Source organism: Bufo bufo, chromosome 10 (genome assembly GCF_905171765.1).
Source record: "Bufo bufo chromosome 10, aBufBuf1.1, whole genome shotgun sequence".
Lineage (NCBI taxonomy): Eukaryota > Metazoa > Chordata > Amphibia > Anura > Bufonidae > Bufo > Bufo bufo.
The window spans coordinates 116,642,633-116,670,154 of record NC_053398.1 but is presented as its reverse complement, the minus strand read 5'-3'; the positions used below and the strand labels follow the sequence as shown (position 1 = coordinate 116,670,154).

The 27,522-nt window shown below is 44.4% G+C and overlaps 1 protein-coding gene across 1 annotated transcript in view; it reads right to left on the bottom strand.

The window, feature by feature from the left end:
* Positions 1–27,522, bottom strand: part of PKD1L2 (polycystin 1 like 2) — a 92,703-nt gene that overhangs the window by 51,325 nt on the left and 13,856 nt on the right. Inside the window, exons 4-15 of the mRNA XM_040408946.1 lie at positions 26,790–27,023; positions 25,584–25,748; positions 19,454–19,633; positions 15,919–16,029; positions 14,046–14,193; positions 9,662–9,888; positions 6,908–7,312; positions 5,867–5,959; positions 5,169–5,209; positions 3,681–3,804; positions 3,378–3,585; positions 2,180–2,297 (exon numbers count right to left, since the gene is read on the bottom strand). Of these exons, the coding sequence (XP_040264880.1) occupies positions 2,180–2,297; positions 3,378–3,585; positions 3,681–3,804; positions 5,169–5,209; positions 5,867–5,959; positions 6,908–7,312; positions 9,662–9,888; positions 14,046–14,193; positions 15,919–16,029; positions 19,454–19,633; positions 25,584–25,748; positions 26,790–27,023 (2,054 nt within the window). The remainder of the gene's footprint in view (positions 1–2,179; positions 2,298–3,377; positions 3,586–3,680; positions 3,805–5,168; positions 5,210–5,866; positions 5,960–6,907; positions 7,313–9,661; positions 9,889–14,045; positions 14,194–15,918; positions 16,030–19,453; positions 19,634–25,583; positions 25,749–26,789; positions 27,024–27,522) is intronic.

The window sequence follows — 27,522 nt, the reverse complement described above, 5'->3', positions numbered from 1 at the left end:
CTGAGCGGAAACCTAACGGACCCCATTATAGTCTATGGGGGTCTATGAGGTCCGTAGGCTCCGTTCGGCTCAGTTATGAGCCGAATCCGTCCTTTCCGTTTTCCTGCTCCTATAACCGAGCAGGAGAACGGAAAGGCTGAACGCTGATGTGAACATAGCCTAATTGAAAGGGGCATGTTCAAAATAATAGCAGTGTGGAGTTCAATGAGTGAGGTCATTCATTCTTTGAAAAACAGGTGGCAATTATTGCCCTTATTTAAAAAAGGAAGGCAACAAATGTTGTACATGCTGGTTACAGTGCATTTCTCTCTGAAATTCTGAGGAAAATGGGTCGTTCCAGACATTGTTCAGAAGAACAGCGTACCTTGATTAAAAAGTTGATTGGAGAGGGGAAAACATATAATGAAGTGCAGAAAATGATAGGCTGCTCAGCTAAAATGATCGCAAATGCTTTAAAATGGCAACCGAAACCTGAAAGACGTGGAAGGAAGCAAAAAACTACCATTCAAATAGATAGAAGAATAGCCAAAATGGCAAGGACTCAGCACACAATCAGCTCCAGGAAGATCAAAGAAGGTGTAAAGTTCCCTGTGAGTCCTGTTACAATTAGAAGACGCCTATGTGAAGCCAAGCTATCTGCAAGAAGCCCCCGCAAAGTCCCACTGTAGAAAAACAGACACGTGCTGAAGAGGTTACAATTTGCCAAGCAGCAAATTGACGGCCTAAAGAGACATTTTGTGGACTGATGGAAGTAAGATTGTTCTTTTTGGGTCTAGTGGCCGGAGGCAGTTTGTCAGACGACCCCCAAACACTGAATTCAAGCCACAGTACACTGTGAAGACATGAAGCATGGTGGCGCAAGCATCATGATACAGGGATGTTTCTCAGACTACGATGTTGGGCCTGTTTATCGCATACCAGGGATCATGGATCAGTTTGAATACATCAGAATACATCAGAATACTTGGAGAGGTCATGCTGCCTTATGCTGGAGGAAATGCCCTTGAAATGGGTGTTCCAACAAGACAACGACCCCAAACACACCAGTAAACGTGCAACATCTTGGTTCCAAACCAACAAGATTGAGGTTATGGAGCGGTCAGCCCAATCCCCGGATCTTTATCCAATAGAAAACTTGTGGGGTGACATCAAAAATGCCGTTTCTGAGGCAAAACCAAGAAATAGAGAAGAACTGTGGGATGTGGTCCAATCATCCTGGGCTGGAATACCTGTCCAGAAGTTGGTGACTCCATGCAACACAGATGTCCAGCAGTTCTCAGAGACAGCGGTCATACAACTAAATATTAGTGAAGTGATTCAAAGGAAAGCAAAATCTTCAAACATTTTTCAGTTTATATAGTGAATGTTTGAGTTTGTAAAGAAGAATACAAACACTGCTATTTTTTACTAATATTCACTTTTCTTAATTTTTTTTAGAGGAACAGAATGTGTAGTGTTCCCGATGCATTTGTGTGTATGGAAATAAATGCTATTAGAAGGATTTTGAGCTTTATTCACTTTTTTAAACACACTGCAATTATTTTGAACACAACTGTAGATGCAGTTAATACAAGGCACTTACCAATAAATTGTGATTGTCCATATTGCTTCCTTTGCTGGCTGGATTCATTTTTTCCATCACATTATACACTGGTCGTTTTCATGGTTATGACCACCCTGCAATCCACTAGTGGTGGCCATGCTTGCACATGAGCGACACAGCTCCAACCTATGCGTGATCTCACAATCACGGCCACCAGAGAGGGTGACGCTTTTTTTCTATAGTGCGCAAGCACGACCACCAATGCTGGATTGCAGGGTGGTCGTAACCATGGAAACAAGCAGTGTATAATATAAGGTGACGGAAAAATGAATCAAGCCAGCAAAGGAAGCCATATGGTCAATCACATTACATTAGTAAGAGCCTTGTATTAACTTTCTGTACATGATAAATGTTGTTTGCTGAAGTGAGACGACCCCCTTTAAAAAGTTTAGGCTTAAATTACAATGATCATCAGTAATAAAACACAAAATTGGAAGGCGATATTGACATAGGCCATTTGTATCGCTCCAGTTATTTGGGGATTACAGGCTTCCTGGATGTGGCAGGTGCATGCAGTTCCAGACACGCCGAGCTCTGCTACATGTGAAGCATCTTGTGCGTGTGTGAGACACTAACCTTCTGTAAAGGGCTCGTATCGATGTACCAGCTATATGTGACACCATGGCAGTTTTCACAAGCAGCTCTGAACACCACAGGCTCTGAAGTGTTCATATTCCTGCAGTTAGTCTCACATCTGAAAGAGATTAAAGTGACTTTTTAACAAATTAAATGTCCATGAGTCCCCCGTCCTATGAATTTACATCATAAGCAGGTACAGAAGTAGCACTGTATTCCCTGCACTGCTGCTGTTCTGCCATATTACTTTTGTGGGGCAGACGTCAAGACTGCAACATCCATACTCAGTATTGTACGAAGCCCTATGTTTTCTTTCAACACATGAATCTACAAACTATAAAGAGCCTATAGAGACGTGTAGGACGAGGTCTCAGTGTCCATTCACACAACCGTATTTTCAGTCCGCATCCGATCTGCATTCATTTCAATGGGGCCACGAAGGATCCGGACAGGACGATTTGTGGACTGGTCGTGTGCATAAATGTGATGTAATAGCTGTGGAACCTAATTACAGATTTTACAATGTGGCCAAGTTTCAAGTTACACCTTTTATTACTACTATAAGGCTATGGACCACGAGTCCACACGGGGAAAATGCTTCTACAGTGGATCGCAACACGAATCTGTGGTGATTCAGCAGCAGAATCAGCATGTGCTAGATACAGAGTTTGGATTTCACCCCTATACATCGAATAAAATCTGCCACATTTCCAGCAAATAATGAACATGCTGCAGATTTGTAAGGGTCCATTCACATGTCCGTAGTGCATCGCGGACCGCACATCGCCGGCACCCCCATAGAAATGCCTATCCTTGTCGGCAATTCCGGACAAGAATAGGACATGCTCTATTTTTTTCCGGAGCTGCGGACCGGAAGATTGGGGGCCACGCTCCAGAAATGCGGATGCGGAGAGCACATAGTGTGCTCTCCGCATCCATTTAGTCCCCATAGAGAATGAATGGGTCCGCACCCGTTCTGCACAATTGCGGAACGGGTGCAGACAACACTTGCGGACGTGTGAATGGAGCCTAAATCCGTCGCAAATTTGTTTTAAAGTTACATGAGTATGGGGGTCTGTACTGCAACTTGCTGCGGATTTGCTGGGCTGCAAATCCAAAGTGTCTGGAATATGTCAAATCTTCTATTACAACAGGGTGCATCGATGCAGATCCCAAATTCTATGTCATTCCGTCATACCTGATTTTGGGTCGGAACTGAACCTTGGAGGTTACATAGAAACACTGCTCATCTTCCACAGTGTCCTCATCGCTATAAGTCGCAACGGCCTGGATGGTGAAGGCAGCATTGGGAGGTGGGAGACAGCTAGCAGGGATCACAACCTTATAAGAAGTCACGTCAATGAGATTTTGCTTCACACACTCAAACCACCCAGACCAGCAAGATCCTACATAAGAAAGCATATAGGTTACGTACTGTAACGCAACCATAGTAAATAATGGGCCTACTACAAAAAATAGAAATTAGCGAAAAGTCACTTACCGCATGCCCATGTGAAATTAGCAGTAGTATTGGCTGGCCACTGCAGAGTAATGTCAGAGAAGGGGCTGATATTTCTGCGAGGTTCTATACGCATCTGCATTTTTATCTTCTCTTTAATGAAACCCTGTAAGTCAGGATTAAAAAAGATAATAATAAATACAAGCTGCCATTTTGAATGTGATTTCAAGGCTATGTACAACTTTGGGTGCAATTTTTTTATAATTGCATTGTTACTCATTTTGAGTTAAAAATATATATTTTTAAATTGGTCTTTATTAAAAATTTGGAGCCCTTTTTTCGATATAGAGCTGAGATGCTCTAGTAGCACCCTTTGGATTTTCTGTCAAGTCCATCAGACCAGGAGCTGACGGGCTCCTTATCTCTGCTTTCTGACATTATAAACACTCATTATAGCTCCGTTCTTATCTTGCTGATAAGAATGTGGCTTAAAAAATTGTTTATGACCTCTCAGTAGTTTAGAGATAAGGTTAGATGATCGGCACAAAGTGAAAGTGCCAGTCACACAGCTAGAAAAACCCTTTGTGACAGAACAGCTCAATATTTTAATAATAGCCAATTGAAAAAAAAAGATTTTTAGCCAAAAATGAGTAACATGCAATCATAAACAAAAATTGCCTACGAAGGTGTACATAGCCTTTAAAGGGCCAGTCTTACCCCAGATAATTCCTTTAAAGAGGATCTGTCACCAGATTTCACAAACTGCATCCATTATTAAACAGAGGTCCTAGGCCTGATGAGTCTGGTGTACTTACTTTGAAAATGACAGAATGACTGTATACTCCTTTATGAAAGTTTCCTACCTGATACTAAAATGGGTATAGTATGAGTACCTGACATTTGTATTGTTAAATCTGGTAACAGATCCTCATTTAAGGGATTGTCCAGGATTTTTTTTTATTGATGTCCTATACTTGGGATAGGCCATCAATACCTGCTGAGGTGCCACAGTAGCTCTGGAGCAAGATCTACACAGCTCCATCTATAGTGTAGTGGACGGAGCTGGTTACTGCATCTCTGCTCCCAACCATTTTCTTATTTCATTCTACTTATTTTGGGCTACAAATAATTTTTAATTGGTCTTTATTAAAACATTTCCGCCCTTTCTCTGTACAGATGTCAGTCTCAGTGTATTTGTACAGACGGCCCATATGTAGTCTTAATCTCTGAATTCCCTACAGCTCATAAACACTCATTATAGCTCAATTGTTATCAAACTTAAAAAGGGGATGATAGTGACAATGAGGAGCAGCGCTGGTGTCAGATCCCCGCCTTTAAGATTTTGATGGCCTATCCTGAGGCCATCAATATAAAAATCCTGCACAACCCCTTCTATATGAGAGTCACAAATAACTGATTGCTATAGGTCCAGCTCCTAATACTGATTGTGCTGACTTTAACATTTGTCCACCTATCCAGTTCCCCTGGAACTGCTAACCTTAAATCAATAAAGTGCTCTAAAATACTTACTCTTCCCTCTTCACTTTGTCTTTCATCTTTTTCTTCTTTTGCTATAAAAAAAAAAAAAAGACACAAAAAGAAACTTTGTAAGTGTGAAGTTGTATTGTTTAGCTGGTAAAGGGGCTGTCCCATGAATAATATTACTATTATTATTATAGCCACTAAGTTATTCAATGAAATCTATCTGTATAGCGCCACCTGCTGTTTGCTCTTTTTCCGATTTCTCTGTCCTGCTCACTGAGATGGCCGCACATGCTCAGTTCCATCTTTTATCTGCCACCAGCTACAGCAGACAAGGCATGCCCTCTGAATTAGGACCCATGTGAGGTACAGCACTGGTTCTAGCTTTGTAAGAAAGAGGTTGTCATGTACTAGATTATGTATCATTTTAATTTTTTACATTAATCATGGGATAACCCCTTTAAAACGGGTAGTCTCACTTCAGCAAGGGGCATTTAGGCTTCATTCACACGTCCGCAATTTCGTTCCGTATTTTGCGGAACGGAATTGCGGACCCATTCATTTCTTATGACTCCTCTTAGCCGGTCTCCTTTTTATAAACACTGTCAAGGTGTCAAAAAGTGTACAATAAGACACAATAAATTTAGGACACACCATGTACTTTTTGGTTGCACTTTCCTTAGTAAATTTACCCCAATTTTGCATCAGTGCCAGGGTGAGAAATGTCATCTGCTAGATTCCATTACCTTTATCAGTGTTTTCTGTCACTGTAACGTTCCCGATATTCAAGCTGACGTTCGATACTGCGTTTCCAGCAATCACTGTGACCATATAAACTCCTGTGATGTGCAACATTAAATGAAGGATATAGAAGTATAAATCATATATAATCTCAGTCATCTGTAGGTGCCGACATATTACGTCCGTACAATAAAAGATACGAAAACCAGAGACGAATGGTACAAAATACCCTTTCAATAGGTGTCAAGAAGATCATGACAGGCAGGGAACTTAAAGTGGGCCTGCAAAAAATCAAAACTGGCCACATGTTGTAGGCAGGTCCAAATTAACAGAAAAAAGGGCAACCCAAATAGGCAGGGACCCCCGAAGTACTACCATAGTTCAGCACAAAATACCACCCCAGCAGAACCAAATACACACAAAACACTGCCGTCCCCGCTGCAGTATTCAACTGTACCACCATCCTGTGGATGATGATACAGTTGAGTTCAGGAGGGCACCTGCGGCTGTTGTGCCGGCACATTAAGTACCAGATGCTCCTAGCATTAATTAAAGGGGTTTTCCTCTGGATAGGTCATTAGTATCTGATCTGTGGAGATCTGACACCTGGGATCCCGGACGATCAGCTGTTTGAGAAGGCACCAGAGCTAGCAGTAGCTCTGCAGCCTTCCTTCAGCCTTTCCCAAGCCAGTGACATCATGTTCATCAGTTCCATCGCCTAGATGCTGCTCGGAATTATAGAAGTGAATGGGGCTGAGCTGCAATACCAAGCATAGCCACTATACAATGTACGGAGCTGTGCTTGGAAAGCACAGAGCTCACAGGAGCGCTGGTGCCTTCTCCAAACAGCTAATTGGCGGGGTCTCGAGTGTCAGACCCCCACCGATCAGATACTGATGACCTATGGTCATTAGTGTTAAAGTGCTTGAAAACCCCATTATGTATCTGGCTGGTGGCCGTAATGATGGCTTGGGTGACCCCCTGGGCAGTGGACCACCGGGAAATCAAAACACAATACAAAAATGATTACTAGTAGATTATTGTACCTGCCGTGCCAACGGTGATATTGTATACATGTGGCTGGGTTGTCAGACATTGCCCCGAATGTCTCATGGTATCATTAGCTCCTGTGATCTCGATCATTACATCAGCTGGCAATCCATGAGATATGGTGACGTTTATCTGTAAATCTTTCCCTGCTTCCAAAGTGGCGGTGGATAAGTGAGCTTGTAGGCCGGACACTGTCTCCATAAGATGTATGGTGACACTAGCGTTGAGCTGCACTGAGGTTTTGTGACTCGATGCAATGATCTGCAGCTGGTGAACTCCTGGGCCAATAAGCCTTTGAGATGCAACATCCAGGGTCAGATTATGAGGAGTATCTTGAGGGTTAAGCCTGGTCTCCATTAAAGTCACATTGTCATGTACAATAGAGATGTTCATGTCGCTACCTAAATTAGTTGAAGAAGAATACAACCAGTTTACACGTTATATGCAACTTGAATGCAGACAGCCGTTAGGGTTGCCTCCTGCAAAACATGGACATTTCTGGACATCCATATAATGTCCGGGTGTGCCCATTTTTTCCAGACCCCGTCATTTAAATGAATGAGTCTTAAAGCCCCCATAGATATCAGTGTATATTTAGCCAAAAAAGCTGAAAAAGTTGGGTTTGGCCGACAATCGAATCTGTGTGGGAAGCTCCTGACTCTCCCCCGACAGATGATGTTGGGGGAGAGAAGGATTGGGCAGAGTGAATATTTTCGCCTGATCCTTTTGATCTACCAGGAGCTTTTTGGCAGTGGTTCCCTCCCCTCTACCCATTGAATACACCTTTGGCTAAATGAGTATGACTATGGTGAAGACAGAAGAGATACAGTAGCTATTGAATGTGTATGGCCGTCCCTAGATAGAAAATGGACAAGAATGGTACATGGAAATGTAAAAATAAACTATTAGCGTGCATGTAATCCTAATGGTCTGGGGATGAATAAGGAGCAACCAAACACCCCAGTAAGCATAAAACCATACGGTCAGGTTTCCCTATGCAGTTTTCGAAGCCAAAATCAAGATTGGATCATAAAAGGAAAGAAAGTAGAAAAGACAGATACGACTTCTCCTCTCTTTTAGGCTACATGCACAGGACCGTTGTGTGTTTTGCGCTCCGCAAATCGCGGATCCGCAAAACACGAATGGTGTCCGGAGTGCTGTCCGCGTCTTTTGCGGCCCCATTAAAGTGAATGGGTCCGTATCTGAGCCGCCAAAACTACAGACCAAAACAATGGCCGTGTGCATGAGCTTATCTCCGAGGACTCAAGGTTGGACATGGTAAGGTCATACCTTCCAAATTCTTATTGTCTCCGGATCCCATCAACAAAAATGTACTCCTTATGAGTTAAAGAAATCAGACACAATTGTAACTTCCACAGAGTTCTGAAGAATGAGTTATCAGGGATCACTTCTCAGCTTGGAAAGCATAAAATCTCATAAATTTACGCCTTTTTAATAACCTTATGTTTAAACTTTGGCATTTACACAGGTAAGTACACAAAATATAAATATATCATATAGATATCACATCAATGGGTGTTCCAGGAGCTGGAGAACCCAGATTTATCAGCGTCAAGAGAAGTTATAAGTGACACTGCACAAATTTACATCAATAAAAAGTAGAGCGGGTTACTGGAGAATTATCCTGCTGCCCCATACTAGGCATTCCCCATCAATGAAGCATGCCACGGTTTTGTCTTCTTGGATTCATATGACCTCCAAAAAAAACTCTGTATGCATCAGTATGAAATCAGAGACATACTGAAGGCTCCGAAAAACTGAAAGCGTACCTGTTGTTTCAGGTGATATTTCATAAAAAGCTGTTATGTGAGCGTACATGAGGAAAAACACTATTTCTGGCCATTATATTAATTCTCAGTTTTCCTCAAGCTCATGGGTGCAGACCAGCTGCTATGGTGTCTCCCATGCACAGCACACATACAGAAGGAGATCTTGCTCCCCTGTCTCTCTGTAGCACACACTCATAAACAGCAGCATGGAAGACATTATACCTTATTAGTACTGAGCAGTGTAGCTGTGAATCCAGCATTGGGGTGAGGTAGAAAACTTACTAGAAGCTGAAACAGTGTTTGTGTGTGTTACTCTCACATTGCAACTGCTCTCCCCCCCCCCCCCCCCCCCCTCAACTCTCCATGCTATAGGCAGCATGTAACCTGATCTCTCAGTGAGCTGATAATCCCTCTCCTTTCAAGACAGATTTTAGCTGTGAACTGAAGGTGGATTTACACGGCACGAGAATCGGGCAGATTATTGGGAACAACCGTTTCTGCGAAAGGTCGTTCCCAACAATCTGGCCATGTAAACGTGCCGTGATCACCCGATGAACGAGTGAAACACTCGTTCATCAGGCGATGCTGTCGTTCATGCAGGCACCACCCATCACACGATCTGCAGCTCAAAAACCATGATTCTGTATAAGGATGAAGGATCACTATAGTGCTATATATGTAAATGCCGCAGTCTCCTTCAGAGAACAAGCAGCTGACTGTCAGGAAGGAACGCTCCCTCAGCCCATGTAAATCCAGCCTGAGGGTGAATAATCAATTCAAGAAGAAGGGTGAGAAGAAGTGGCTCATATAACAGAAAAGAGGCATTTTTCTCTAATAAGATATATTAGAAAGTTTCTTATAGTCTTATAGTTCTTGAATAAGGCTAAGTTTTTTGAAAGCACAGAGCTTACTGAACTATTTACACATGCACTGAATGTTATCCAATGTCTTGTCTCTTACCTGTGTTCATTTCCACCTGAATCCACAAGGTGTCTCCGTATACAGTTCTACAAGCATCATCTTGGGACTCCTGTTGGCTAAAACAACCAGTAATGCTAAGGCTGCCAGTGCTTTCCTCTATGATGATATTTCGCTGTGCCATCACATGCCATTCACTGGTCGAACATTCTACAAACACAGTAAAGTCTCCAGGAGAGGTGTAGCTGTGGATTATACTGCTTGATGCACTGAAAGATAAAATAGCACAGACAACAAAGTTGACCGCAAGAAAATCTTTTTGATTGTGATGTGGCATAGCTATATATTGTAGGGCTAGTTTCACACCAGCGCTAGACATCTCCGGCAGGCTGTTCCGGTAGGGAGAAGCCTGCCAAAGATGTCTGGATCCGGTACTGCCAGACGGTACCTGATACCTGCTGGCACCATTAACTATAATGGGGACCGGCAGAGATCCGTCCGCAACTCAGCATGTTTGCTGGATATTCGTCAGTCCCCATTATGGCATCTCTGCATAAGTTGACATAAGCTTACAAACAATATATTGATGTATATGTCTTCCCTTTATCGGGGAAACAGACGAGGGCAGAAATGGAGTCAATTAACAATCACCAATTAACAACATTATCAAACATAAAATTAGAAGAAACCTCCTCCGAGTCTCATTCATACCCAGTCAAAGGGAAAAAGGGGGACATTTATCAGGACTGGCGCTTTCTGCACCTGTCTTGATATCTTCTGCACTGCCGAAGAATGAGCCTAATTTATGACGAGGTTGTAAATTAGGCGCATCCTCCTGCAGTCCTTTGCGCCTAACCAGAAATCTATGACAGCTCAGACCTGCCGTACATTTATGGCTTCATTTACGCCTGAAAATTGGTGTAAATGAAGATACATTTGTTGCTGTGATTGGCCCCGCACCCTTTCCACACTCCCTTTTAAAAAAGTGACGAGGACGGTGAAAAAGGGGAGATGTGGCAATTTTTTCGCAAGTCGCACCTGTGACTTTTTAATGCCACTTTTCAGGCATAAAGGGAATAAAATCTCCCCCAAAGTGTTTTCTTGTCTATCAGGATGCACTAAGAACCTTCACCACCCTGGTGGTAGAGGTGACAATAATAATTTGTACTGTAGTATCAGACACTGACAAATATTTAGAGGGTTTTCCAGGACACGGAGATTGACGGCCTGTCCCCAGGATAGGTCACCATTATCAGATCACCCATTGATCTGCTGTTTCAGTCAGCTGCAAGTGTCTATACAGTGGACGGAAAGGCTTCGTGCACTGTGCAGTTTCCAGCGCGGGGTACTGCGGTTCAGGTCCCATTCATTTGGCTAGGAGATGAGCTGCAGTGCCCTGATTTGAACATTGCACAGTGGAATATGTCGTTCCCGGTGCTGACGGCTGCCTAAAAGAGCTGATCGCTGGGGGTGCGGATTGTGGGACCCCCAACGATCTGATACTGATGACCTATTCTGAAGTAAGGCCATCAATATATGAGTATCGGAAAACCTGTTTAAACCTTTTTAGAGCTCATTCAGACGGCCGTATGCTGTCCGCAAAAATGTGAATCCATTTTACTGTGGACAGTTCAGCATGTCCGCAAAAAAACGGATTCCATTGTGTATTTTTCTGACCCATAGACTTCAATGGGACCATATCCTGATTTTCACTGACAAGTATAGGACATGTTTCATTTGTTTTGCGGAGCCATAGAATGGAAGAAAATGGCCCTACAGACGTGAATAAGTCTGCATCTCATACGCCAAAAAACGGATCCGCGTTTTTGCAGACAGCATACGGCCTTCTGAATGAGCCCTTATTGTATTATAATTGCTACCCACCCAAAACAAGGGGGGGGGGGGGAATATGTTAAAACTTAACTTTTAATAGTCATGAATCTAAAATTGAAATTAATCTAGGATAATGCGCCGCAGTGCCCAAAAGTGTAAGTTAAAAAAGGCAAAGGTTACACAGGTAGTGTTAACCACCGCTGGTGATCACCTAGAGATGCCTCATACGGTTATATGATAAAACCAAACAGTCTTACCGGATCTTGCAGTGTACCTCTTTAAGGATCCGGAAATCAGCTGGAAATTCTGGACGCAATTCTGAGCGGATAACCCCAATCGGAAGCCATGTTGTTCAGGCATCTGTGTATAGGTACTGGCAGGGTCGGGAGATAAATATCCCTAAATTAACCCTACCAAAACAGGATCTACTGTATTGCCCTACCTATCTAACACAGAGCACCCGACCCCATCCGGAACCTGTCCCTGTATATGGACAATTCTCTATTCCTGTCCCTGAAAAAATACTCCCGACGTGACACGTTTCTGTCCACTCCTGGCCACCGGACTCTTCAGGGGATATGCATCAGAGACATGTGAAACCTGCCATAGGGTCAGATTCACCATATATCTCTCAACAGTGAAAAAGAGAGTTAAAGACGGAGATAAATAAACAGACGGACCACCAGAGGGTTGCGGTGTCCTACAAATAGGGGTGCATCCATGCTCTCTGAAAAAACGCTGCCCCAGGTCATGGGAGAATTAGCCAGCAGCTGCCATAAAAGACTGTGGCGTTTAAATGCTGGTCAGATGAGCACCACTCACCTCACCCGCCTACTTCCGCTACACGCCCCACGATGCGTCCCCCGTGACAGGTAAACGTATTCACAAAAGTTATTCGAGATCATCAAGAAGATGAAATCTGTGGCACGCCAAGCTCATTGCCCGAGTCAGGCTTTCACTCTCACATCTTCTTCCGGTGCATGAGCTAGAATAACTTTTCACTTTTGTGAGTACAATTAAAGGGGTCGTCCGAGCTTTTTAATACTGATGATCTATCCTCAGGATAGGTCATCAATACCAGATTGGTGGGGGTCCGACCCCTGGCACCCCCGCCAATCAGCTGTACGGGGAGATGACGCTCCCCGTACAGTCTCCCTTCCCTCTTCCTGTCTGCTGCTGTATGTCTATGAACCCCCACCGATCTGGTATCGATGACCTATCCTGAGGATGGATCATCAACATTAAAAAGCCCCTTTAATTGTTAAAAGTTATTCGAGCCCAGGCAGCGGAGGAAGATGTGAGAGTGAAAGCCTGAGTTGGACAACCTTAAAGTGGAACCCTATTAAGACTTACCAGATCTCACACCAAGGAATGTCAGATTGTTCTTGCCACCTGTAGCACCAGTTTGGTGAAGATACTTAGAGTATCCTGGCGTCTTTAACCCTGTAGAACCAGATGGCCCAGCAGATCTATTTCTATGAGATGGACATAGAAACGTCTTTATCCTATGAACTGGGTGTGAATGTGATTTGGAGGCGATTTCTTCTCATTTAGTATTTGATATTGCTATTTGGGCGCTGAGGAATTGTTAGCTGTTTTTGCATGAACTGACTGACATGCGGTGTGGGTTACATGTGGATTTGCCATGGATTTTGCAGCAGATTTTCCATAGATATCACTCTGTGCATTGCAAAAAGTGAAATCCGCTGTGGAAATCTGCAGTATAAATTCACATGTTCCTTTTAGATTGAAATGATTTAAAGGGCATCTGTCAGCAGATCTGTCCCTATGACACTGGCTGACCTGTTACATGTGCACTTGGCAGCTGAAGGCATCTGTGTTGGTCCCATGTTCATATGTGCCCGCATTGCTGAGAAAAAGAATGTTTCAATATATGCAAATGAGCCTCTAGGAGCAATGGGGGCGTTACCATTACACCTAGAGGCTCTGCTCTCTCTGCAACTGCTGATCCCTCTCCACTTTTTTGACAGAGCCAGGTCTGATGATGTTTACACTTCTAGGTCCGGTCAATCAAAGTGCAGAGGATTCGACAATGGCAGAGAGAGCAGAGCCTCTAGGTGTAATGGCAACGTCCCCGTTGCTCCTAGAGGCTCATTTGCATATAATATTTTTCTCAGCAATGCGGGCACATAGGAACATGGGACCAACACAGATGTCTTCAGCTGCCAAGTGCACATGTAACAGGTCAGCCAGTGTCATAGGGACAAGTCTGCTGACAGATGCCCTTTAAATATAAATATTATATATAGTATATATAAAATCATGCCACTGGATATTATGTGCAAATGTATATACATTTCATTAGATAAGGCAATAAAACTAATGAGTACAAATACAATAAACTGTACAGGCGGTAATAAAGTGCTGACAACATTGTTGTAAATGGGTCTAAGTTTCATTTATGTTACAGAAGGAAACTTCAGTCACATGTATTCCTCGCCTTCAGCTACACTGTAGATTGCAAATCCAAGGAAAGTGCAGAAAAGGATTGCACAATCTCAGTGCACACATGAGGACGAGCACGTGATCTTCATGTACTCCTTCCTGCATTATATACTGTAGTTCTACTTACTTATCCGGCTGATAGGGATCAATATTGTATCCATCTCCAGTGCTGATAATGCATGACAGATTCCCGCTGTATTCTGACAGAAGCCATGTTATAGTAAGGGTTATGTTTTCGGACACGAAGGATTTATCTACTAAATCAAGCCTCAGACCTGTATACCAAGATAGCAGATAAATGGTATATGATCAGTGGTCAGGGTAACATAAGACAGTACGGGCATGGTGTACCCACATTTAATAATGGGAGACTAATTATTGCATAGTGGCATGTTCATAAAGCAGCACAGCCTTGCATTTACTTGCTGATTATATATTGTGGTAATGTGAACAGTGCTGGAAGGTGTGTTGTCCCACTTCAGGGACCTCAGATGGGTGAGACAGGTAAAATCCAGAGAGCGGCAGTAGTCTCAGCAAAGCATAGTTTGCTGAGACATTTTTGTATACATTTTCTGGGCTGGATTTTACTTGGACTGGTGGCTAGGCTTGGTAGAGGGAGTTGCCAGTCCACACCCTTCCAGTACGGGTTTTCCTTTCTACCTGAGGTGATCGCAGGTGAGGCCTGCTGTAATCAGGCTGGCATAAAGCGCCTCAGAGTAGGTCAGTCTGAGGAGGGAGAGCGAGACTGTTTTGTGAAGCAGAGGCTCTGTGTGTGGTCTGAGGGGCCACAAGGCTTTGAATAGCCTGAGGTTTGGAGGACCTAGCGACACCTAGAGAACGAGGGTTGCACGCCCAGCGTCTGGAGGACTACTGGGCCACACTCCCCCAAAAGGTACTGGAGTTGCCACAGCCTGGAGGCTGCAGTATTGATGTTGGCTGAGGAAAGCCGCATATAATGTCCATGTGTGAACTGTGCTCTATGAGTGAGGTAGGGACGTATTTTGCTTAGGTAGCGCCTAGACGGGCAGGAGTTTATTTGTGTTTTAAGTGTTGGCGGTGCGGGAACCTCACCCCACCCAGTGATGTATAACTGGACTATCCTTTATAAGAAGACTGTCAAAATAAATGCACAGTTTGGATATGAAAATCCGTTGTCTGGTGAGATATCTGTGAGTGTGACCCCCTGAAAAGAGACGATCCCTTACAATACATATACAATGCATTCAGATTTTTTTCACAGAGGTGCATTTCAGAGAAACCCTCTGATGAATTTCCATGTAATTTAGCAGCCACGCTGGAACATATCCTAAAAGGCAGAAATTCTAGTGCAGATTTTGCTGCGTATTTGCCCCAGATTTCACCAGATGCACTGCAAAAAGGGGAAACCCAAGGTCTCGTCCACATTTCCGTTTTTTTTCACGGATATGTGCTTTCGGCATATTCCACGGACAGCACACTCTATGCACTGATTTTAATGCATTCATTCACACATCAGTGGTTTTCCACCACTTTGGTCCACGATGCGGACCAAACAAGCCCGTTAAAGTCTATAGTGAAAAGTAGAACTGGTTTAGGCTCCCATAGTAACCAATCAGGTTTCACCTTTCATTTACACCTGAGCAGCGTCTATGGATGACACACGAAGGGTACAAAATGGACACATGGACCAAAGACAGATTCTTCACCGACATCTTTACGGATGAAACGCATTTTCCACAGACTGGAATGTGAACAAGGCCAAAACTGACATAGGCACTTAGGTAAATACAGTGATTACTTTCAAACATTGTCGATTTGAAGCACACAAATCCAAAGTGGCGAATTTTGGGCATTTACTCCTCGCGTGGACGTCCCGTAAAGCTTCACTGAACGGGCAAAACCGCCTTGAAACATGCAGTCAGTCTATCACTATAAGGGCTCATGCACACAAGCGTGTGTACCCTGTGCCCGTATTGCGGTCCACAAACCGCAGATTTAATATACCAAGGCCTGAGACTTACCTTCCATGCAGCTATACCAAACAGACAGGTAACTACCAGACCCAGGACAGGGGTCTCCAAACTGTGCAGCATCCGTGACAATTTGACAAGCCTGGAGGCCATGACACTGACCTGATGGAGAACAACATTAGCAATTTAAAGGGTTTATTCCATGATTGATGTAAAAAAGATTAGAATCATATAGCACATGACAACCTCTTTCTAGCGAAGCTAGAACCAGCCCTGTACCTCACATGGATCCAGAGATCTCCACATTTATTGCTTCAATTATTTTGCTAGATTTATTTCAAGCTGGCAACTCAGGGGGGTGGGTCTGTCCTTTCTCAGGGGCGTGCTCTTTACCTGTAACGCCCCAGAGTGCCGTTACCACCTTTGCACCTTGCTACTATCTCCTATGGTTAACCTAATGTCATCCTATGTATTAATTTCCAGGTCTTGCAAAGTGTGTATTCATATTTCTTGTTATGTAACTGTTCAAGTGTGTTATGCCTGGTTCAACAGCAGGTGGCAGCATCAAAGTCAGAGCTATCTTACATAGAATGGAGCTTTCCTTTCCATTCTTACCCCCCCCCCCTCTGTGGTGTGGTGGGTGTTTTTCCCCCACTTGCTGCAGGAAGGGAGGAGTTTAGTTAGAAGGTCAGTCTAAGTTACCCCCTGCTAGAGGAAGGCAGCAGGAGCCCGTCCCTATGGGGCACCTTCACCTCAGCTGGATATGAAGGCAGAAGCTGGAAGCCTCAGAGACCAGGAGTAAAGTGTTCCCTGGACAAAGCGAGAGACAGACCAGATTACAGAGCAAAGTACAGCCTATAGCTAAAGCTAAATTCTGCAGTTATCCTGTTAGCACAGCAGAGCCAGAGAGCAACAGACATAGCAGAGAAGAGTTTGCCTGCCACAATTAATGCCAAAGCCTGCTGGAACCAAGATGAAGCCTGAAACTGTTTGGAGAAAAGTTTATTTAAGTAAAGCTGTTACCGACTTCATCACAAAGTCTGGACTCAATTTATTTCTTCGTCCCCTTCATCGACAACCCCCCTTTTCATTGCTTCGGAGCCAACGCCTAGGGTCCAGCGTATCCAGGTAGAAGCACCGTGACACGTGCACAACACCTTAAGGGACATTATAGGCTACCCTACACGACTCTGGCATTCCTACACCTGGGACCAATCTACAGAATCACTAAAAGGGGCCCCGTGTCCTTGTTGCTTCATTGCAACTGGCGTCACAAAAAAAAGTACTTTTTCCTCTTAAAGGGACCTGGGGGGAGGCGCCTGTTACACCACAGCTTCTAACAGAAGATATGGCTGATGACAGTTGAAGATTTCAATTGAGCACGTGCGACCATCCCAGTGAAGTGGACAAAAATTAAGGATATACAAATACATCATGTTAAATAACTCAGTGGCTATACAAAATTTTTAATTACAGCAATTACAAAAGTATTCAGATCTAGGTGCTGGTTTGAAAAATGTAGACTATTTAACCAAATTGGTGCCCCAACTGCAGTCAACCTGTGAGCAAGTTATTGTCAGAGGAATGAGACAAAAATGGCAATATAAAATAAACTACGCAATGTTATGTAAAAAGCAGAGAAAGACATTAACTGAAGAGACTTGAATTAGAATTAGACTGGGAAAGTACCATAATCTAGAAATGCTGAACATTAGCATCCACCAAGACATTATTTCCTGTCTTCCACAAAGCAGAAGAAAAAACACTAAGGTCTCTTTCACACGGGCGTTGCGGGAAAAGGTGCGGGTGCGTTGCGGGAACATGCACGATTTATCCGCGTGAGTGCAAAACATTGTAATGCGTTTTGCACGCGCGTGAGAAAAATCGGCATTTTTGGTACCCAAACCCGAACTTCTTCACAGAAGTTCGGGCTTGGGATCGGTGTTCTGTAGATTGTATTATTTTCCCTTATAACATGGTTATAAGGGAAAATAATAGCATTCTGAATACAGAATGCATAGTACAATAGGGCTGGAGGGGTTAAAAAAAAAATTAAAAAAAATTTAACTCACCTTAATCCACTTGATCGCGCAGTCCGGCTTCTCTTCTGTCTTCATCTTTGCTGTGTGCAGGAAAAGGACCTGTGGTGACGTCACTCCGGTCATCACATGGTCCATCACATGATCTTTTTACCATGGTGATGGACCATGTGATGACCGGAGTGACGTCACCACAGGTCCTTTTCCTGCACACAGCCAAGAAGACAGAAGAGAAGCCAGGCTGCGCGATCAAGTGGATTAAGGTGAGTTAAAAAAAATTTAAAACATTTTTTAACCCCTCCAGCGCTATTTTACTATGCATTCTGTATTCAGAATGCTATTATTTTCCCTTATAACAATGTTTTAAGAGAAAATAATACAATCTACAGAACACCGATCCCAAGCCCGAACTTCTGTGAAGAAGTTCGGGTTTGGGTACCAAACATGCCGATTTTTCTCACCCGCGTGCAAAACGCATTACAATGTTTTGCACTCGCGCGGAAAAATCGTGCATGTTCCCGCAACGCACCCGCACCTTTTCCCGCAACGCCCGTGTGAAAAAGGCCTAAGGGCTGTTTCAAACGAGCGAGTCCATTGCGGGAATCACGCTCCGTGTGTGAGTGTGATCCTCCGCTCTGGACTTGCAGGAGTGCACGGCATCATCATGATTTATAATGCTATGTGCCTCTGCATGGCCTTTTTTCCACAGAATCATAGTGACATAAAGCTGTCAGTATGATTCTGTAGAAATAAGGTCAAGCAGAGGCACATAGCATTATAAATCATGATAATGCCGTGCGCTCCTGCAAGTCCAGAGCGGAGGATCACACTCACACACGGAGCGTGATTCCCGCAATGGACTCGCTCGTGTGAAACAGCCCTAAGGGTCCATTCACACATCCGCAAAATGGGTCCGTATCTGTTCTGCAATTTTGCGGAACGGGTGCGGACCCATTCATTGTCAATGGGGCCGCAAAGGATGCGGATAGCACACAGTGTGCTGTCCGCATCCGCACTTCCGTTCCGCGGCCCCGCAAAAAAATGGAACATGTCCTATTCTTGTCCGCAGACATGGACAAGAAAAGGCATTTCTATTATAGTGCCAGCCATGTGCAGTCCGCAAAATGCAAAACGCACATGGCCGTTGTCTGTGTTTTGCAGATCCGCAATTTACAATTGATGGCCTCTTCCTAGTACATGCATCATTTGACCGAGGCGCAGCTCAGCTCCATTGAAGTGAATGGGGCTGAGCTGCAATACCAATCACTGCCACTATTCTGTGTACGGCGCTGTGCTTGGAAAGCTGTGGGGAGCTGCTGTGCTCTGGTGAGCGTGGCGGCTCCCTGAAACAGCTGATCGGTGGGGATGCTGAGAATCAGACCTCTGCCGATATGATAATGTTAAGGTTGCTGTCTGTCCGGGGGGAGTCGGAGAGGCCCCTGATGAAAATGGCGGGTTCAGCCATTACACATCTAACGTGTAGGGACAGACAGCTTTATTCCCATTCATTTACTGGTACATATAAGATACCGTAGTACAGTACTTACCTGCCACCTGTTCTCTAACACTGTTCCAGCTGCAGCCACTTGTTGTAAGTGAGGTGCTCCCCTGGGTACAGAAATGGGGGCTCTTGCGTCCATAGAAGCTATCGGTAATCTGCACCACTTCTCCTGACCCGCACTGTAATGTGGCATTCTGATTATCACAGGCAATGGTATGACCAGACTCTAAAATGATTTAAAAAAAAAAAGCACAAACAGATCAAGCAATAAACTTCGGACAATTATGCTCAGTAGTGTTTGGTTTGCAGAGATGGCAATTGTGAGAACGGCATTGCATTTAGATTCACTGCCCAAATGTCATTGTTTGGGTATCTTGCATTTTTGGACTCCCATCATTTGAGCAAGCAAACTCCATATGCAGCAGGTGCTGGCTGGTTTAGGGTACTTTCACACTAGCGGTTTTCTTTTCCGGCATAGAGTTCCGTCCTAGGGGCTCTATACCGGAAAAGAACTGATCAGGCATATCCCTATGCATTCTGAATGGAGAGTAATCCGTTCAGGATGCATCAGGATGTCTTCAGTTCAATCGTTTTGACTGATCAGGCAAAAGATAAAACCGTAGCATGCTACGGTTTGATCTCCGGCGAAAAAAACTGAAGACTTGCCTGAATGCCGGCATTTTTCCCCATAGGAATGTATTATTGCATTCAAAATACCGGAATGCCGGATCTGTCCGGTAAAAATGTGAAAAAAAATACAAGACGGATCCGTCTGTCCGTATGACAAGCGGAGAGACGGATCCGTTCTTGCAATGCATTTGTGAGATGTCTCACAAATGCTTTCAGTCACATCAAAATTGGCGGATCCAGCGGGCAGTTCCGTCGTCGGATCACACTGCCGCAAGTGTGAAAGTAGCCTTATACAGACACCAAACCACAGTGATCGGGAGATAACTCTGACCTCTGACCACTGATCATTCCCGTGATGCTATGTCAGCCTGAGGCCCTGTGAAGGCCTGCCATTGTAAACTGCTTGTTATGCCCTGCTTCCTGCTTCCCATAGACCACAATAGTAAACTATTGCAATATATGGTATAAGCGATAGAACAATTGTATGTTCATGGGGTTGCTAAAAGTGAAAATGAAAAACAAAAAAATTGAAAAATACAAAAGTGTAAAAAATTCAAATCATCCCCTTTCTCGATTTTTTTTTTTTTTTATATAAAAATAAATAAAAAATACGTAGAACTGGTATCGTCATGTCTGAAAATGTCTGAACTATTGAAATATAAAAGCATTTCCAGAGTAAGGCCTCATGCACACGGCCGTGTGCACCCCGCATCACGGATGCGGACCCATTCACTTGAATGGGTCCGCAATTCTGGAGATACGGAACACCGGAAGCAGTACGGAGTGCTTCCGTGGTGTTTCTTTCCGTTGTTCCGCACCGCAAATAAATATGACATGTCATATGTTTTTGCAGTGCGGACAGACCACGGACCTATTCAAGTTGAATGGGTCCGGCCCGCTGCACGGATGTTGCCCGTACATTGGGAACCGCAATTGCGGTCCCCAATCCACGGAACAGCCGCACAATGGCCGTGTGCATGAGGCCTTAATGTTATAATGGGAGGAAAAAATCTAAATGGCCAAACTGCTGTTTTTTGCTCACCTTGCCCATCCCAAACAAAATAAATTGGCATGGATCCAAAAACAGTACTAATAAAAACTACAGCTTAAAAATAAAAAGGCAAGCTCTCACAAAGCTCTGTAGATAGAAATAAGGTTATGAGTTTTAGTATATGGAGACACAAAACAACTTTTTTTCAAAGTTTGTTCTTTTTTAAGTAGTAAAGCATAAAAACGAATCTAAATGAGATAGCGCTGTAATGAAAACACAAAAAAATACAACTGAAGGAATTGTGTTTCACCCCACAAATAATTTTTTTCTGTTTTCCAACAAATGATGTGGCAAATAACATGATGCCATTAAAAAGTACGACTTGTCCCTGGGAAAAAAAAACAAAAAAACAAGCCATCATCCGGCAATGTGACCAGAAAAGTAAAGGACCTTATCTATCACTGACTACAAGTCTTCCTGAGGCATGAAGAATGAAAGACAACGTAATGTACTTCTCTGGGTGCATTTGATAATTTACAGTATTTGATCAATGATCATCTGACACTTGGGTATCCTTTGAGGTCATTGATCCAATATGGGTGGCTATTAAGCAGGAGGATAAATGATGGTTTAGTATACGGTATATATGGGGGCGAGCTCTGGGGCCGAAGAACAGGGGGAAGAATGGTGAGGAGGATAAATGACGGTTCAGTATACAGTAAATATGGGGGCGAGCTCTGGTGCTGAAGAACAGGGGGAAGAATGGTGAGGAGGATAAATGAGGGTTCAGTATACAGTAAATATGGGGGCGAGCTCTGGTGCTGAAGAACAGGGGGAAGAATGGTGAGGAGGATAAATGAGGGTTCAGTATACGGTAAATATGGGGGCGAGCTCTGGTGCTGAAGAACAAGGGGAAGAATGGTGAGGAGGATAAATGAGGGTTCAGTATACAGTATATATGAGGGCGAGCTCTGGTGCTGAAGAACAGGGGGAAGAATGGTGAGGAGGATAAATGACGGTTCAGTATACAGTAAATATGGGGGCGAGCTCTGGGGCCGAAGAACAGGGGGAAGAATGGTGAGGAGGATAAATGACGGTTCAGTATACAGTAAATATGGGGGCGAGCTCTGGTGCTGAAGAACAGGGGGAAGAATGGTGAGGAGGATAAATGAGGGTTCAGTATACAGTAAATATGGGGGCGAGCTCTGGTGCTGAAGAACAAGGGGAAGAATGGTGAGGAGGATAAATGAGGGTTCAGTATACAGTAAATATGGGGGCGAGCTCTGGTGCTGAAGAACAAGGGGAAGAATGGTGAGGAGGATAAATGACGGTTCAGTATACAGTATATATGAGGGCGAGCTCTGGTGCTGAAGAACAGGGGGAAGAATGGTGAGGAGGATAAATGAGGGTTCAGTATACAGTATATATGAGGGCGAGCTCTGGTGCTGAAGAACAGGAGGATGAATGGTGAGGAGGATAAATGAGGGTTCAATATACAGTAAATATGGGGGCGAGCTCTGGTGCTGAAGAACAAGGGGAAGAATGGTGAGGAGGATAAATGACGGTTCAGTATACAGTAAATATGGGGGCGAGCTCTGGTGCTGAAGAACAAGGGGAAGAATGGTGAGGAGGATAAATGAGGGTTCAGTATACAGTAAATATGGGGGCGAGCTCTGGTGCTGAAGAACAGGGGGAAGAATGGTGAGGAGGATAAATGACGGTTCAGTATACAGTAAATATGGGGGCGAGCTCTGGTGCTGAAGAACAGGGGGAAGAATGGTGAGGAGGATAAATGACGGTTCAGTATACAGTAAATATGGGGGCGAGCTCTGGTGCTGAAGAACAGGGGGAAGAATGGTGAGGAGGATAAATGAGGGTTCAGTATACGGTAAATATGGGGGCGAGCTCTGGTGCTGAAGAACAAGGGGAAGAATGGTGAGGAGGATAAATGACGGTTCAGTATACAGTATATATGAGGGCGAGCTCTGGTGCTGAAGAACAGGAGGATGAATGGTGAGGAGGATAAATGAGGGTTCAATATACAGTAAATATGGGGGCGAGCTCTGGTGCTGAAGAACAAGGGGAAGAATGGTGAGGAGGATAAATGAGGGTTCAGTATACAGTAAATATGGGGGCGAGCTCTGGTGCTGAAGAACAGGGGGAAGAATGGTGAGGAGGATAAATGACGGTTCAGTATACAGTAAATATGGGGGCGAGCTCTGGTGCTGAAGAACAGGGGGAAGAATGGTGAGGAGGATAAATGACGGTTCAGTATACAGTAAATATGGGGGCGAGCTCTGGTGCTGAAGAACAGGGGGAAGAATGGTGAGGAGGATAAATGAGGGTTCAGTATACAGTAAATATGGGGGCGAGCTCTGGTGCTGAAGAACAAGGGGAAGAATGGTGAGGAGGATAAATGAGGGTTCAGTATACAGTAAATATGGGGGCGAGCTCTGGTGCTGAAGAACAGGGGGAAGAATGGTGAGGAGGATAAATCAGGGTTCAGTATACAGTAAATATGGGGGCGAGCCCTGGTGCTGAAGAACAGGGGGAAGAATGGTGAGGAGGATAAATGACGGTTCAGTATACAGTAAATATGGGGGCGAGCTCTGGTGCTGAAGAACAGGAGGATGAATGGTGAGGAGGATAAATGAGGGTTCAGTATACAGTAAATATGGGGGCGAGCTCTGGTGCTGAAGAACAGGGGGAAGAATGGTGAGGAGGATAAATGAGGGTTCAGTATACAGTATATATGAGGGCGAGCTCTGGTGCTGAAGAACAAGGGGAAGAATGGTGAGGAGGATAAATGAGGGTTCAGTATACAGTATATATGAGGGCGAGCTCTGGTGCTGAAGAACAGGGGGAAGAATGGTGAGGAGGATAAATGACGGTTCAGTATACAGTAAATATGGGGGCGAGCTCTGGTGCTGAAGAACAAGGGGAAGAATGGTGAGGAGGATAAATGAGGGTTCAGTATACAGTAAATATGGGGGCGAGCCCTGGTGCTGAAGAACAGGGGGAAGAATGGTGAGGAGGATAAATGAGGGTTCAGTATACAGTAAATATGGGGGCGAGCTCTGGTGCTGAAGAACAGGGGGAAGAATGGTGAGGAGGATAAATGACGGTTCAGTATACAGTAAATATGGGGGCGAGCTCTGGTGCTGAAGAACAGGGGGAAGAATGGTGAGGAGGATAAATGAGGGTTCAGTATACAGTAAATATGAGGGCGAGCTCTGGTGCTGAAGAACAGGAGGATGAATGGTGAGGAGGATAAATGACGGTTCAGTATACAGTAAATATGGGGGCGAGCTCTGGTGCTGAAGAACAAGGGGAAGAATGGTGAGGAGGATAAATGACGGTTCAGTATACAGTATATATGAGGGCGAGCTCTGGTGCTGAAGAACAGGAGGATGAATGGTGAGGAGGATAAATGACGGTTCAGTATACAGTAAATATGGGGGCGAGCTCTGGTGCTGAAGAACAGGGGGAAGAATAGTGAGGAGGATAAATGACGGTTCAGTATACAGTAAATATGGGGGCGAGCCCTGGTGCTGAAGAACAGGGGGAAGAATGGTGAGGAGGATAAATGACGGTTCAGTATACAGTAAATATGGGGGCGAGCTCTGGTGCTGAAGAACAGGGGGAAGAATAGTGAGGAGGATAAATGACGGTTCAGTATACAGTAAATATGGGGGCGAGCTCTGGTGCTGAAGAACAGGGGGAAGAATGGTGAGGAGGATAAATGACGGTTCAGTATACAGTAAATATGGGGGCGAGCTCTGGTGCTGAAGAACAGGGGGAAGAATGGTGAGGAGGATAAATGACGGTTCAGTATACAGTATATATGGGGGTGAGCTCTGGTGCTGAAGAACAGGGGGAAGAATGGTGAGGAGGATAAATGACGGTTCAGTATACAGTAAATATGGGGGCGAGCTCTGGTGCTGAAGAACAAGGGGAAGAATGGTGAGGAGGATAAATGAGGGTTCAGTATACAGTATATATGAGGGCGAGCTCTGGTGCTGAAGAACAGGGGGAAGAATGGTGAGGAGGATAAATCAGGGTTCAGTATACAGTAAATATGGGGGCGAGCTCTGGTGCTGAAGAACAGGGGGAAGAATGGTGAGGAGGATAAATCAGGGTTCAGTATACGGTAAATATGGGGGCGAGCTCTGGTGCTGAAGAACAGGGGGTAGAATGGTGAGGAGGATAAATGAGGGTTCAGTATACAGTATATATGAGGGCGAGCTCTGGTGCTGAAGAACAGGGGGAAGAATGGTGAGGAGGATAAATCAGGGTTCAGTATACAGTAAATATGGGGGCGAGCTCTGGTGCTGAAGAACAGGGGGAAGAATGGTGAGGAGGATAAATCAGGGTTCAGTATACGGTAAATATGGGGGCGAGCTCTGGTGCTGAAGAACAGGGGGTAGAATGGTGAGGAGGATAAATCAGGGTTCAGTATACAGTAAATATGGGGGCGAGCTCTGGTGCTGAAGAACAGGGGGTAGAATGGTGAACCTCTGCCTTGAGCGCTAAGAGAGCTTGTCCCATCACTTACCGAATTCACACATAAAAAATAACTCCTGGCTGCAGTTTTCTGTTGTCCCCCATCGGTAGTCAGATTCCTTCTTTAGGTAGCCACATCTCCCATTGCTCGCAGAGTCCTCCTGGCTAGCCCAGCGGCTATAAGTCACATTAGACATATCCAGCCAGGTCACAGATTCTGTGTGAAGAAGAGCATTTAAAGGGAATGTGTCACCTTTCATTTTTTTTCTGCCAGTTAAAACCAGATAGCAACACATTTTTTTCTAATCCGTTTTTATTTTCTGAATTTAGATTTGAAATCCATTTTCCTGAACATGTTTATGTGGGCGGCCATCTTGCCTGAGCTGTTTCTTAACAGCATTTAGACACATGCTTTACAGCATCCATGGTGCCAAGTAGACCAAGGTCACTGCAGCCCAGCATGTGAAGTGGGCGTACAAACAATAACACGTGACTTACATGATGGCAATGTGACCTGTGACCAAAATCAAGCAGGTGTAGATTTTTGGCGGCTGTTTTAGGTTGTGTGTTGTAGCGGGATCACATTGACAATCATCAGGCTACTTTCACATCTACATTTTGAAATCTAGCCGGCTGTTCTGGCAGAGGAACAGCCTGCCACAGTTCACCGTAACTGGGAGAGCTGCATAATGCCGCATACCTCTAGATCCCCATTGACTATAATTCGGGCGCTTTCCAGAATAAACACCTGCTTTCAACTGGACAAAAAGTCCAGCTTGCAGTACTTTATGTCCAGCCTGCAGTACTTTATGTCCAGCCTGCAGTACTTTATGTCCAGCCTGCAGTACTTTATGTCCAGCCTGCAGTACTTTATGTCCAGCCTGCAGTACTTTATGTCCTGCCTGCAGTACTTTATGTCCTGCCTGCAGTACTTTATGCCCAGCCTCTTTCTTATCATTCATGCCATAAAGCGTCCAGATCCTTGTCGGATCCGATTATAGTCAATGGAGTCCAGTAGTTCAAGGCATTATTCATTGGGAACTCCGGTAGGCTGTTCCTCTGCCGGATTTCAAAATGGAGATGTAAAAGTAGCCTAAGATGCAATGTTGCTATGTGACACTGTCTGTGACCTTCATGTCCTGTGGCCCTCACCAGTAGAAGCCCTCTATGAGACAATAGTACAGCACCTATGCTATAAGTAACACAAAGGTGAACTATAGGTAACTCATTGACACTAAACACTACATGAATCAATTACCTTCTCCTGAGTCGACCTGCTCCGGTGAGTTGCGAACCAGCCCGATCCACCAGTCGACATCCTTTGACAGATGTTCACCTAAAAAATCCTGTGTCTCCTGATTATGGATGAAAACCAGATGCCCTCCTCCTCTCTCGCACCAGGATTGGGCACTGTGGAAGGTGCGCTTAAGACGAACAACTTCATAACACGCTTTGTTATAGGGCACCTGGTACTTGGAGCAAGGTGAGGGATCTGCATGGATGACAGAAGCAAGACAAAACAGAGTTAGGACTATGAGACGTGTCCCACACCGAGGACTCAGCATGGTGCTGCCTACGTTCAGTACTTCTGTAGAATGATGCCTTCAGCAAGTCCTGTATATTCCCTAACCAACGATGAGTGACGTCACTCTACCAATGACCACTTTTTGCTCCATTGTGCTTTGCCCGGGCCATAAAAAGGAGAATAAATTATAGATGCATTATCCGAAGAGATACACAATAGCAGCCATCTATAAAAACCGCTCAAAAGCACAATTGTAAAAAGTGGGGAGGGCGGCTCTGATTACTGTGCTGCATTGTTTGGATGGGAGAAGATAAGGCTGTAATCCTCTTCTCTCCCAGGTGGTGATTGGAGATAATCCTGCCAAATTTTCTTATCTTTGTCCCTATGAAAAAGGTGGATTTAAAACAAGGTACAATTAGGGAACAATGAAAGCATGTGTTTTCTGGTCAGGTTCTATATGTACACA